Raw genomic sequence first — 15,761 nt, forward strand, 5'->3', positions numbered from 1 at the left:
AAAATGTGACCTACACATTAAGCATACCAATAACTGAACTAGAGTTTGAAGAGAGCTACAAAGAGAATACTTGGTATAATGTAGAGACATAGATAACTGGCTCAGAGCCAGAAACTTACCTTGTGGATAGGTTAATAATCTCCTAATTCCTTTACAAACAAACAAATAAGCAAACAAACAAATAAAATAACTCTTGCTTGAAGGGCAATATTTAAATTCTGCAAATAAATTTCAAAAGCTCTATGTTCATTTTTCTCTGTGATTTCTCAATAATTTACCTTGACAGTTTTTATGATTGCCAAGGCTATTATTTATTTAAATAAACACACTTTCTCATACGTGGCACATACATCCCTTCTTGATTCCGGATTTAACTTATGATGCTTATTTACAACATTGTATTATTTCCATGGCAACTATCTTGGCATAATAAACAAAGGAGTATGACTTCAGCTGCTTTATTCTGCAGTGAAGGAGCTGAGTGTGAGATGGGTAAACTTGAACCTAAGAGAAAACAGCTAACCACAGAAATAACAATGAAGAAAATAAAATGTATTGTATTTCATACCCTTGACTGGAGGTAGATGCCTTGACTAGGCAGAAAGGTCACAGTCATTCTCACTCTCCTTGACTCACCACAACCTACCCCATTAGTGGCACTGAACTGAGGACTGATTGGTTCCTTAGTACGATGCACTGTTACTATTGGTTCTAGTCTATTCCAATGTTCTCTTGTCTGTTTTCAAAGCTCAGTACACTTAGTATATCTTAGCTATGTGCATTACCAGATGACAAACAATAAAACTATTTATTGAAATCAACTTCTGTACTACTGACATATGTATCTTTTGCTATTATGTTTAATATTATGAAACTGAAATGAAAAAAAAGTGTATATACACTGAATACAAAAATAGACATATGAACTTTATAAACGCATAGGGTTGAAGTAGTCATTTTAAAACCTTTTTGCCTAATGTAACAATGACCTTTCCTCCCAGTTTCAAAAGGCTTGTAGGTACTATTGATCTATTCCAACTTCAATTTAATCTTACCCTCTCCTGAGACTAATTCACTTACAAGTGCTAATAACATTTAATTATCTCCTCCAGTTAACTATACTGCCAAACGATAGTCTTTCCTGGGAGTCACAGATGTCACTATTATAAACAAGAATCAGTTTGGGGATATGTACAGAAATATCAGAAAAACACCAGTTTATTTAATGCTTTTATTCTTTATGGCTCACATTAGCATATAGCAAACATTTGCTCCCCAGCTAACCTATTTCACTTACTAATTTTGTTAATATAACTTCCTGTGCCTCGGTGTCCTCATTCCAACCTCGTAAGAGCATACCATGGCATATTGTAAACACACAGCAAATATTAGCTTTTATTATTACATCAGGCAAAATATTCTTTTCTGACTCTAATACATGCTAGAGACCAGTCCACTTTGAATTTAGTGATGACATATTAGGCTAAAACCCAACATTAGTTTCTCTAATGACCAAGTTGATGTACTGCATGCCTTCAAGGTTATTACAGTTTTCTTTAAAACACTACCTCCAGCTCCAACAACTTCCCTTTCTTTCCAGCCTGTTTCCGGGTGTACCTAGGTCAAGTGTGTTAGACACACAGGAAAGAAGAGTATGCGGTGGGTATTTCTGAACTTGGACATATTCTCCAGAAGACCAGGAAGTGGTCATGCAGAGATCTTACAGAGAGCAGGTTTCTTTGCTACTTTCATGATTCTTTCTGGTGTGGGACCCTCACTATGGCAATTGCTGCAAGGGCATGACCCTTGGATATTCTACTTTTTTTTCCCATTATATAATTATAGCCAATAAAGCAGTCTGTGCTCCTTACGTAACCCAAACACTAACTCTGTTCCAACAAGCAGGCAAATTTTGGCTTGCAACAAAATTTAATCAGAGAACATATATGGAGTATAAAGTATATTTGGAGTTTGCTATTTTGTCAATATAAAAAATTTTAAAGAATTGTTCCAAGAATTTGAGACTCAAGTAACACAAAATCATTTAAATGAAAGTGCCATATCCTTGTTAGTGAATCATTCTTTGCATAGCTCTGTTCTGATTAACTGGGTTCATGAGGATCACATAGAGAATTGACTTCATACTATCTTATGCTCAGAATGAGCCCCTATGATATGCCAGAGTTTATGACAGACACATGATAGGCATAAGATAATTAAGATACTGTCTCCACTTCCCAAAACATCATGTATTCACTTGTCAGTTACAGCACAAAAAAGTTTAGAAGCTTATTTACTAATGGGCCAATTACATTATAAAACACTCTCCATAAATCCACTTGTTTGTAAGTCTCAAATTAATGAAAAAAATTTAGGCTCACAGTTTTCAATGAAGTTCCATTAAATAAAACATGTCCATTGGTTCTTTACCTTCTAGATACTCCATGTCTATCAGGCAGTCTTTTTTTCTTCCTTCATTTTTTAAAAAACATTTTAATAATTTTTTTTCATTTTAGATTGGTGCAGGGGTCGTCAAACTTTTTATAAAAACCGCCCACTTTGGCAGTGCTGGTCAACCTAGTCCCTACCGCCCACTAGTGGGCGTTCCAGCTTTCATGGTTCATGGTGGGCCAGAGCAGAGCAACCAAATGCTGCCTCGATTGGCCCACCATGAAAGCTGGAACACCCACTAGTGGGCGGCAGGGACCAGAATGACCAGCACTGCAAAAGTGGGCGGTTTTTATAAAAAGTTTGACAACCCCTGATAGAGTTCCCATATATGCTGCACTTCATTTCCCCTATTAACATTCATTTTTGGCCCAGCCAGGGTGACTCAATAGATAGAACATTTCCCAGCATGCCAAGGTTGTAGGTTTAACGCCTGATCAGGAAATATACAAGAAACAACCAGTGAGTGCACAACTAAATGGAACAATTAAGTAAACAACAAGTTGATACTTCTCTCTCTCACTCTCCCTCTTCCCTTCCTTCCACTCTCTCTCTCTCTCTCTCAAATCAATGGAAGAATTTAAAAATTAAAGAAAATCATTCACTTTTAAACCTAATAAGTAATGCTCAGCGTAGATCATCTAAAAAGTAATAAAGGTGAGAAAATATGTAGATGTGCAATGTTGAGTTATATATTTTTTTTCATTTTTAAAGTAAGATGTTGCTTCTTGTCCAAGGTCAGATGAAAAAAGTAATATCATATAAAATCAGATATAGAAGTAGATGTGTTAAATGGTGGATTGTGAGAATGAATGAATTGATGTCTTTAAAATGACTTCAAAATGTGTGGACTACTACCTAAAAACAAATCATTACTAATATTTAATTTACTAATCTACTTTGAAAAAATATGTTCTTTTATTAGTTCCTTATTTATGCACAACATGCCCTGGCTTGGTTCCTGGTATTACTGGAGGCTGAGTGAAGGCATACAAGTTTTTTTCTTGATTAGAAACATGACAATGGAAATGCCAGTGGTTTTTTTAATGTGAACTTCACATACACACAGAAATAATAAGTAAATAAATAAATCAAGGGCTTACTGCTTGACCCAAAATAGGGTAGTGTTTCTCATTTTCAAAGTAATCAGCTTTCATAAACTTTAGTTGTTGCTGCTTTTGGACATTGGTTGCTACTTAAGAAATGGCCAGATATCAATTTCCTTAGGAACGTACTCTCCAGCACAATCACTTAAATATAAAATATTTTAACTAAAATATCATTTTATCTGTTCTTTTTTATCTTTTCCAAAATGTAAAACGTAATAGATTATTTTTAATGTAAAACTTTTATCTAGATCACGACGAAGTAAATGAGATTGTATGTGTGGAGTACTTAGCTGCTGATAGCACACTGAAACTATTTCACCCCCTCCTCTCTTTCCTCTGAGGCTGGTTTGTGAAAGCCACTTCTCACAGCAATCAGTCATGGCGCTTAGGAGAATTGACAGGATGGTGGTGCAGAGTTCCAAGCAGAAGGAAAGGGAAGGAGGGTTGTTCAGCAAGTGGCTTGGGCTGAGGAATGCACTGGGTGATTTACATGTCTTTCATCGCGTTAGAGCTACAGGCTATCTTGCATCATAGATGTGATTATTCGCTTTTTGCATTCGAGGTATACTTTGCAGGGAAGAGATCTGAACAACTTTCCAAAGGTCACACAGCTTAGTTAAGGCCGGCGTGTAAATATGAACTATGAGCCTGCAGTGGAGGTCACTGCTTGGAGGAAAGAATCCCTGCTTCTGAGTGGGTGGTTTGCTTTTGATTTCTGTCAAGATTCTTCTCCTGCCTCTACACATGTCCTTGCACTAATGGAACCCCGGATACATCTGTCACGGTTGAAGAAGTTTCCCCCAATTAAAAGAGGACAGCATAAGGAGTTCTCTGAAGCCATGTATTAACTATAATTAAGGGCATATTTCCTCCTAACTTTTTGAAGCCTCAGGTTAAAGAGGAGGTGTGTTGTTGTGAACCAAGCACAAGCTTGGGACTCAAATTACTGTGCTAGTTATGGTCTTGCCCCTAATTTTTTGTGCAACCTTGCATGATTTATATAGACCTATTATTTTCAGACAGTTATGCTAAACATACATTAACAGCATTGGTGGATTTGGGGAATGAGACACTACAGAATGTAATTCTTCATAGATTATAAAGACCATGATATGGTTTTATTATAATTTATTATTTTTTAAAATGTCACCTTAAAACATAAATGCAAAGATTATTCAAGAAATTGCTTAAATGAAAATGTTACTTATTACACAGCTAATGTCCAGAGTTAACATAAATTTTCACCAAATTCTACCAACAAAAACTGAAAGGCACCAACTAAACTAAACTATAAACTAAATATAGAATCAAAATTAAACAAACATAAACAAAATAGTCCAAAAAGTAAGTTTTCAAAGTTAGTTTTATCAGTTGATTATGTCAGACACCTTCTTATATAACTATGTGCACATAAGTAATTTTAGTAAATGTTAGTATTAGTTTTATAATAAAAATAAAGTTAAAACCTCCTCGATGGTTTGTTTTGGGAATGTATTAATTGACTGAGCTAACGGTCAAGAGCTGAGAAGTAAAATTTTTGAAATGTCAATTTATTTGAAGAAATATTTTCCCCCATCTTGTAACTTAAATGTATACATACCTACAGTGAAATTTATTATGGCTAGTAAACTTAACTGTGAATTTCATAAGCTTAAAAGGAAGCACAGCTAATTTGAAATGGAGGAAAAATTTTCATGGCAATAACTGAGCTTTCTAAATTTGTCCCCAGAGTGATTTTATTTCGTCCTCCCCATTAAAACTTAGGCACAAATGAATCTACTGCCAAAAAATACTTTAATAAAATAAAACTAAGTTGAAGTTACCATTTTTGCAAAGTCAAATTTTCATAAATCTACTTATTAAAATGTAAACATGAATGAAACTTTAAAAATATAAGTACAACAATTTATTTTCAGCCTGTGTAACAGTCTGATACTTGGAGGAAAAAATATTAATTTCTTTATGAGTCTGTATGACTGAGAGTCCTTCGAGATTCACCTTTCCCTAGACCTTTTGAGATAAAATCATTTGATGGGGAAAAAAATAAATTGGTTTTGGAATGAGAAAGACGGTATACATATTATGGTTCTACCACTTATAACCTTGATGCTTTTGGACAAGTTATTTAACTCTGAGGCTCAGGTTCTTCTGAAGAAAAATGAGGCAAATAATAACAGGATTGTAGTAAAGATTCAATGAGATAACTGTATCTGAAAGAGCCTACTAAAACCTCATAAATGTTAGTGTTTTATGAAATGCAATTCATTCCTTCCTAAAATTGGTTTTATAAACTAGATTGATGGGCTAAGTAGACTGCAGACTACACTCTAAACAATAGGAATATAATAGGATAAAATTCTGAATCTTTCCTATATCCAGGGATCATACTAGGAGTCTGATTGGCATGGTGCACCTCTTTTAATCCTCATAACTAACTCATAGCAATGTCCTAGGTACTATTTGTTGTAACCACTCTGCAGATGAGAAAATGAAGTTTAGAAAAGTGAAGGAATTCAATATCAAATGACCTGGTTATAAACCCAGACACTCTGCAGCCCTCACCTGGATATTCCCAAGGTTCTCATTAACTGGCCTTTGAAAATATTCATATTAAACAAAAATAGAAATGGGGGTAATTTAGGTAAGGAAAGGAATTCAAAGTCTGGCAATAGCATGGGTAAACAAAAACAATAGCAAAACACAACAACCACAAACCCATAAGAAGTACACCCTACACAGCTTCTTGGAAAAAGTGTTTTGAGAGTGTGACTGATCATCACTTCCCAGCATCTAGGTTCTGTGGTTGCCTGTGCCATTGTTATAAAAAGCCTGTGATTTTGAAAAGAAATTTCACTTGTTATATATCAATTTATCTGTTATACAACTCATCAGGGCTGTGAAAACAAAATCATCACTATAAAAACATTTGGAACCATATTAAACTGGAAGGTCATTTTCTGACTTGATTTGGTGATCCACAGGAAGTGGACAATATATATTGACTAAGGCACATGAGGCAGTGTTTTTCAGCTGCTGATCGGAGACTGGTGTCAGTCTGTCAGAAATGTCATGCCAGTCTGCAAAAGAGTTAAGCACCCTGATACTGGATGAAGATAGTAGACCCAATGATCTTAGTCAAATTTGCTTAGATTCAGGGTGATTGCCACTTATCAGCCTGTATCACTGATACAAATGCTACCGAGGTTGTCTTATATATCTTTGTAAGTTGTAGGCTCATTTGAAAACCTTTTTCACTGTGCAGAGCATTTACAAATTATGCACAATAGGCAAAAAGCATTTGGACAAACTTATGTAGTATTCAATGCATCATACATAAGGAGATAGGAAATCGAACAACAGCTTGTTCCATGTTGCACTGTTATATGTGGTAAGATAAAACTTTTTCCATTGTGCGTTTCTGTTTCCAGCCAGCTAGATCACCAGTCCCCAAGTGTAACAAGATTGAAAACCACTGACATGAGGTATTACGTCTTCCTTCTCATTTTCATCTGAGGCCTCCAATGAAAAGGACAAGGTCTTGAACCACAGATCAATTTTCCTAATTTTGTAGCATATTATAACTTACAGATCTGTGACCCACAATTAAATTTACTAATTGTAAATTATATGCTTTTGAGAGTTTTAATAGCTTTATGAAATAATTTTAAAATTACCATTTGCATCTTGTTCTATCATAAAAATAAGTACTAAAAATGACTGAATGGATAATAACCTGAAGAAATTCTAGTCTCCCTTTCTAATTTAAATAGAAAGTGACTTAAGTCATAATAAACAAAAGTCCCTTGTTTTCTCTATAGTATTTTTTTCTTCTTTTTATCAGTCAAAACATTCATTTGCAAAGGTCAAAGTGGTGACTCCCAACTTTCAATACTTTAATTATTGCTATTCTTTATCTTACAACATGAAATGAGTTGCTATCTTAATCTAAATAGTAAAATAATTATATAGCATACATTGAGTCAATACACACTTTGATCACCCTTAAATTATCTACTATTTAGCACAATTTTTTCTTGCAATCATCTTCATGGATGTTAATTTTAAGTTATAAAATATTGTCAAAATTTCAGTCAGATGTCATGAAAAAATCACCTATCAATAGAATACAAGAATGTAATTTTTTGTAAGGTCTCTAAATATTATTTTTTCATCTATCTATCAATCTATCTATCATCTATCACCTATTACCGATCTATTATCTATCTATCTATCTATCTATCTATCTATCTATCTATCTATCTATCTATCATCTATCATCTATCTATCTATCTATCATCTATCTTCTATCGATTCATTCCTTATACCCACTGTTTCAAAACAAATTTAGAAGCATGGTTGCTTATATGGAGCAGTTGAGAAGTTAATTGAAGTACACCAGATTGCCAAGTGAAAAAAAAATTAAAATAACTAGAATACAATAAATAAATTGAACTGATTATAAAAAACAAAGGGTGTATAACCATGCAACTCCATGAACAGTGACTACACATACAAGCAAATGAAAGCAGCTGACCACGTACCCACACACCTTGGCAGAGGTGCACTCCACACTCGTCGGCCACCACCAAGACAAATAATTTCTGATGTCCCTTCCAGCCGATAACCTGATGAGCATGAGAAGGTCAAAGTATCACCAACTCCAAAGTTGAACCCAAAGCGGTTACCATATTGAGGAATTCCAGGATCTTCACAAGGTTCAAGGTTATATTCTGTAAATTTAGGTGGAGGGGAGGACAAAAAAAATGATAGTCACTTTTGAGGTATATTATTACACTTTGCAAACTGGATACTTTCAGAGCTTAGTCATATATTAAAGAAGTGACTATAAGTGTAATTATGGGAAAATGCAAATGGTACACATAATTTTCTTTTTTATAAAAGATCTAATAACAATGAATTTTTGGGGGGGGGAGAATTTAATATAGATGATAAAATGTCACCTTCTGAGTAATCAAGAGAAAATGTAGCTATTTATCTCATTATTTCTTCTGCATTAAAAACAAATGCATTTAAACATTTTTGACTTATTGACATAATAGATGCATATTTTCAAACACAAAAAAAAACATTTTAAGTGAAATTATTTGCACTTTTGGAATGCATTTTACCTAATGATTTTAGTCTTATGCCTCTAGTAGTATACAAGAAATCCAATTAATCCATATTCTGAAAAACACCTGACTTCAGATGCTGGGTTTATGTAAGACTACAGTGCCCACATACTGAAAATTGTTATATTACAGAAGCAGTGAATGAATATCATGCAAATGAACAGCTAAACACTCTTCAGAGTATGAGAAAGTGGAGATAATTGAACAACAATATTATAATTTATATACCATCTTGAAAAGAAGTAGTTTATTTAAAAACATTCCCAGAGCACACACTTAGTATGTAATTGCAATGGAGGACAAGAGAAAATGTTTTATGTTAATGAGCTATTACTGCATTGTTAAAAACAATTTATTTGTATATACTCTCAACATTATAGCTTAAAATTATTTATGCTTATTTACTATTCATTATAAAATACCTAAATTATATAATAAGACAAGTATCTTTATGCAAATACTAGAATAATAGCTGAAGAAAAAGGTTAGCATTTGTATGATTTTATATGTATTTATAATATTACAATTTTAATATTAGCAAGTTGGTATAAGATTTACTTATTGTTTCTATATTAAGAAATAACAGTTTTATTCTCAATTCCATTCAACTAGACAGTAGAAATCTAATTGATGGAAACATTTGTTATTCATTTTGGTCTTTTAAATTTTGATTTCTATAATCCAAGTCAGACTTTCCTTAACATCAACTGACAACTATTTTTTGCTGCTTTTTTCCTCCTTTCTGTTAATGTACTTTCTTTGTTTTGTTATAGATAAATTATATGTTCACCCTTTTTAAAAAACCTGATTTTTGTTGTTACCAAAATAACTTTTTATTTGTCTATTATCTTACCAGAAAATGTAATATTGAATCCTTCATATGATATCGAAAAATCTGAAATAAAGCGCAACTGAGCCCTGAAATTTCCATAGAGACCAGCATTGATTGTTGAAGGAAGGTCGGAACCAGTCAGGCGTGCCAATGGTTGGGTAAAACTACCGTTCTCTGTGATCAGTAAGTAATCGTGATGGTCTTCCAAATGAAAGGTGTGAAAGTTGAACTGCACACCTATTAAGAAAAAGAGGAAAATTAAAGTGTATCAGTAAAGCCCAGAGTTACCAAAACAATTAACAAGAGTTACCAAACTAACAAAAACCAATACTCTCCTTGTAACTTATTTCTCTGAAAACAAGAGTCACTGATATAAAATATTCCAAATGTATTGTGTCATACAATCTTTTTTTTTCATCAGCATCCTTTTGAAAGATATAGTTATTCATATCTTAAAAGCTGCTCGAAAAAAATTTAAAAATAAATGAGATGCAAGTTTTCTGAAAATATCAAGAAAAATTTACATTCTTTAATGATAATAGAAATGTAGCTTTCTGGCAAACATTTTCTATACCTCCACAATTCCTTCTGCAAACCACTCAAACAACATAGCACCACATGTACCCACTGCCACAGATGCTTAACTCTAGAAGAGAAATATAAAGCAGACACAGGGAGGAGCTAGTTGTTAAATGAATAGAATGGCTCTCCATTTATTTTTCACACACGTGAACCTGTGCATATAATATACTCACTTCAACCTATGTACATAATATACTGAAAAATGTTCATTAAATTTTCACAAACTGAACACACCTTTGTAAATGGACCTTAATCAATAGACACATTACCAACACTCAGAGCTTCCTTCATTCAACTTTTCTGTTCTTTCAGTTTGCTAAAAGTAACTATTTAACTTCTAACAATAGGCAAATTTTACTGCATTATATAAATATTTCTATAGTTTATATAATGGAGTCATATAACATATTTTTTGGGGTCTGAATTCTTTAACTAAATGTTAGGTATGTAAAATTCCTCCTTATTTTTATGTATAGTTGTTTTAGTATGTATGTTTATTTTTAATGCTCTACAGTACAGCATTTTATTTTGTGAATGCACCACATTCATTTCTTATTTTTAATATTTGATGGTCAATGTTTGTATTTTTGCATAAATGCCAATGTTGCTGTCAAGAGCATGCCAGTATGTCTTTTGAATAACATATGTGCTTACTTCTGTTGGGTAAATTACTGGATCATGGGATGACCTAATATATATGTGTGTGTGTGTGTGTGTGTGTGTGTGTGTGTGTGTGTGTTTATGTATTCATCTATATTAGACACTGTTTGAAAAAGTGGTCATTTCGATGTACACTTCCATCAACAAATTTGGTTGCTTTGTATCCTCATCAACACTGGAAAAGTTTTGACTTTTTCTTTTGCTCTGTTCTGGTAATTAAGGCATAGCATTGCATTGTGGTTTAATGTGAGTTTTTATTTTATTTTATTTTACTCTATTTTAATTGAATTTAATGGGGTGACATTGGTTAATAAAATTATACAGGTTTTAGGTGTACAATTCTATAATATATCATCTGTATATTGCATTGTTGTTTACCACCCTTTCTCTTTCCATCCTTCTTTACTCTCTTCTGTCTCTCCCACCCCTCTTTTCCTCTTGTGATCACCACAGTGTTGTGTGTCATGTAAGTTTGATTACACACACACTCTGTACTATGTGTAAGGTCCCAAATGAAACAGATAATTATTATTACATTCATCTTTCCCTTGAGGACTTTATTTTTTAATTGACCTAAAAATAACCAAAATCTTTATTCAAATCCCCCCAAACCCAGAGTATGATAAGAGACAATCTTTAATATTATTCATCTACATTTAAGTTCCTACTGCTAGACATTTTTGGAGTCCTTGTTGTTTTTTAAAAACCAAAAAGTGATATAAAATAAGACTAAAACAAATAAAATGAAGACACAAGCAATATCACACAATATTATTAGGCAATGAAGACAGTGACCTTCAAAAGTGAGAAGTTTGTAGAGGAGCAGTCCTAGCATAGACATTTCAGAAACAAGGGCTGACAGGCAAAGACACAGCCCTAATAGGGTGAAGGGTGTTTGAAGAATAATATGAAAAAGTAAGTGGTTTCAGTATCATGGTACCTTCTTGTGAGATTATTACAAAAGCCGCAAAGCAATTTATATTGTAAACATAATCAAAAAATTTGTTCTTAAAATATAAAATATCATGAATATCTAGGTTTTAGTTATTGTCATGCCATCAACTATGATTTTGAGTGCGCCATATTGACTCGTGTGTGCGTGTGTGTATTTTACTTTTAAACATAAGATTGGATTATCCTTTATCTAAGAAAACTCCCACCTCTAAGAGTCTAGGTCTTTTTTTTTTTTATGTAGATTTTTTATTCTCAGGATACTATATATAATTAGCATCCTGATTTCTGTATTGTATTTAAGAAAATATCTTCTGGTATCATGAAAGTAAGGAGCAATGTATGCTAAATGATAATATAGTTAATTAAATGTGAATCGGTCAAACAATTGTATGTGTTCAAACATATTCACTTAGTGTTAACTGAAGACAGCACTGATGGTATGTTAGATGGTTCTTAAGGTCTTAATGATCATGATTATTTAAGAAAATTCAGATTGAATAATGTAAATGTACACAAATTAAAATCATTTCAAAATTACCTCACAGGAACTCTAGATCAAAATTAATAGGATAAAATATAACAGAAGTAAATATAAAATCCTGCATTAAATATATTAAAAAAATTCAATTGCACAATCATAGAATTTTAGCAATCAGGCTAAACTGTACTTTAAAGTTTCAATAATCTAAAAAGATGATTCACTTGACTGCAAACTCATTATAAATTAGTAGTATGACCTGGAAGCTAAAAAGTTAATGAAAGCAAATAGAGGCTTCAACAATGGAAATAATTCATACAGTTAGATGATGCCATACTCCATTTCATTTGGGAAAAAACTGATTTTTAGAATATTGACATCCCTGAATAAGCTGGAACACATCCAGAGAAAGGGAATTAGAATAGTGATGACAATGAAAATAATTTACTGTGAAGAATTAAAGAAACTGGGAATAGTTAGCCTCAGAAAAAGGCTCAAAATACAGTTTGGGGGTAATGGACATGAAAAACATGGTGGCCACAGGTAAATGATTTTGATCTATTTAAGGAACTTTAGGATGAAGCAAGAATTATGGTTGATTGATTGTTTAACTTTAAAGGGCATTGCAGGGATAATAGTTATAGAATACTTGTCAAGTAATTAAAGTACAAAATTGAGTAAGTTTTTTCTAGAAGTAAGTTTCCCATCAATGAAAATATCAATATCAAACTGGCCAGTCCATTAGGTTTCTGGAACAGTGTAGAAACAAGTATGCTAGGTGAAGGGTTAGACTATATTTGACAATTTCTCTCAACTTTTAAGAGATTATCCTTTGGGACAGATTGAGTCTCTCTTGATAGTATTAGCATCTCCTTCTGTTTCCCCTTGACACCTGCACCCAATCAGCAGCCAGACAAAACCAGCACCCACTAAACACTGGGACTTGCTTTATTGGACAAAGACTTTCTGACCCTAATGCATGTCACTTAAACCCCAGAGTGACTCCTCATGACTCCTCATTATACTGTAATTATGAAAAACACAGTCCTGGGTGGAGATTTAACATGCTTATGAGATGTGACGCATGAATAAACTTATAATTAATTGCTCTGCACAAGCGCCAGTGTGTTCCCCCTTCTACATGCTTCGATGTCACATTCAGATTTCATCTTTCCCGCCTAAAACCCTTTAAAAAAGCTTCCCAGCCTTTCTTCGGAGAGCCGCCTCTATTTTTTCCTTTTGGATGTTGCCTCCCTCCTATGAGCTATAAAAATAGTGCCTGAGCACTATTTTTGTGCTAAACTCTCGTGGTTTCCGCCTCCTGAGTTCCCAAGGACCCCAGATGCCAGTAACACCTTCACATAACTTTGGCTACACTTTGGAATAGTTTCACTTCCAACAAACTTTGTTGGCTCTTAAATGAATGAATTCTAAAGCTGCATTTTTTGCCATGTAAATACAGATTTAATTAACACATGCCACCTGTGAAGATGTAAAACCTTAAGTGTTAATTAAACCCCTATTTACATAGCAAGCAGTATGTAGCCCTGCATTTTCTTGTATAATACAAAGAAGCTTATTTTAAACTCTATTAATCCACTGTGCATGGGAATAATAGGATGCTTTCGTTAACTTCCAGCAAAGTGTATTGTATTATGTAAAAAAAAAAGAAAAGAAAAAACAGTTTATAAAGTCTTCTACATTGTTCCTGTTGTTCAATACCAGGTTACTAATTTTTATATTTATTCTCAATATTGAATTCCATTTAATAACAATCCCTATATAATCCTTACCTTCAATAAAATAATGTATAATTCTAATAAAGGCAACAAAATGAATTCAGGTGTACTAAACACCAGCTTCAATTTTTAAAATTGTAATAGCATCCACTTATTGTTAGGATTTTAAAAAATCTTTGCTACAGTAAAATCAATAAGTACAATATAATAGAAAGAACCCATAAGAACATTATAGCAACAGAGTTAAAAGAAAAACTAGTTGTCCCAATTTGTTTTTTAAATGAATAAATTAACTATTTTTTAAAGATTAGCACATGCAGATTTTCTAGTAAATAATTCTAATCCATTCTTGTTTTAATATGTTAGGATGGCTATCTTCCTGTTGTAAATTTATTGACTTAATCACTTATATTTCTAATTCACTATTTTGCATGAATGAACCATATTTAGTATCACAGGGCCTTTTTCATGTATTTCTTCAAAAGACATTTTTTAACATCCACCATATACACAATGCAATTTTATACTCCAGTACTATTATATGAGTTATAGCTGCAGTTCTGATAGAAAAATGGAGACACAAATATTTCATATTTCTATAATGGTTATAAATTTTCATGGTATGATTATAAGAATCATAAACATTTAAAAATCTAGTATATATAAACATGTAGTTTTTTCTTTATAATTGGCACCGAACTTCAAACCATCTTTGTATTTGATACAAACTTTTGAACTTTTAAAATGAACCTCAGGCCCTGGCAGGTTGGTTCAGTGGTATAGTATCAGCCCAGTGTATGGACATTCTGGGTTCAATTCCTAGTCAGGGCACACAGGAGAAGCAACCATCTGCTTCTCCAGTCATCTCTCTCCCTACTCTCTCTCTTTCTCTCTCTTTCCCTCTGACAGCCATGGCTCAGTTGAACCAAGTTGGTCCCAGGTACTGAGGATGGCTCCATGGCCTCTGCCTCAGGCATTGAAATAGCTGGGTTGCTGAGCAATGGAGCAACAGCCCCAGATGGGAAGAGCATTGCCGGGTAGGGGGCTTGCCGGATGGTTGCAGGTAGGGACACACATGGGAATCTGTTACTCTGTATCCCCAGTACTCACTTATGAAAAATAAAAAAAATAAAAAACCTCAGGGACACTATGCCTGAGACAAAAGAAATCCTGTCTGAGATTTTGTTGATATGCAAAATAAAAACAACAACAACATTAGTTTAACACATCAAAAGAAAGTAAATTGTTCCTATCACATTCTGGTAAATACATGAGCATATTACAATATTATAAAAAGTAAATATAATCCTCTGCTGCACTTACTCAAATTGAATTTTGTTTTAGCATATAATACTACTGATTTGTTTTTGCTCATGCAAAATGACACTGTAAAGGACAATGCAACAAAAATAGATGCAATAAAAATTCAGAACATAGCCCAATTATGATTGTATGAGGAAAATTACCTTTTCCATGGGTTACATCAACAGTCCATGTACAATTCAGAGAATTTGGATAAAATTCAGGGTAACCAGGTGATAAGATTGTTCCACTAGGCCCTCTAACATCTCCTCCACATAATGCTGAAAATACAAAGAAATACAATGATATTATCAGTAACAGTAAGGCAGAGGCTGAACAAACCTCCTGTCTCCTTCCTTGAAATAGAACGAGCCTGATTTTCTTAACTTAACCACTTCTTGGTAATAGCAGAAGTGAGTAAAGACCTCCAATCCTAGGAAATCATTTCATCCATTGAAGCAGCACTAGAAAAGACAAAGGCGTGTAATAGCCTCTGAGATTTAACACTGACCCTGACAGAAAGTA

General features: G+C 33.4%; 1 protein-coding gene across 3 annotated transcripts in view; it reads right to left on the reverse strand.

Annotated features, from left to right (window-relative positions):
- Positions 1 to 15,761, reverse strand: part of CSMD3 (CUB and Sushi multiple domains 3) — a 1,231,016-nt gene that overhangs the window by 388,561 nt on the left and 826,694 nt on the right. For all 3 annotated transcript variants that reach the window (XM_066379371.1, XM_066379370.1, XM_066379369.1), the window contains 3 exons: positions 15,401 to 15,517; positions 9,543 to 9,758; positions 8,099 to 8,287 (listed from right to left, as the gene is read on the reverse strand). In XM_066379371.1, coding sequence (XP_066235468.1) covers positions 8,099 to 8,287; positions 9,543 to 9,758; positions 15,401 to 15,517 — 522 coding nt within the window. The remainder of the gene's footprint in view (positions 1 to 8,098; positions 8,288 to 9,542; positions 9,759 to 15,400; positions 15,518 to 15,761) is intronic.

Source organism: Saccopteryx leptura, chromosome 3, assembly GCF_036850995.1.
Source record: "Saccopteryx leptura isolate mSacLep1 chromosome 3, mSacLep1_pri_phased_curated, whole genome shotgun sequence".
Classification (NCBI taxonomy): Eukaryota; Metazoa; Chordata; class Mammalia; order Chiroptera; family Emballonuridae; genus Saccopteryx; species Saccopteryx leptura.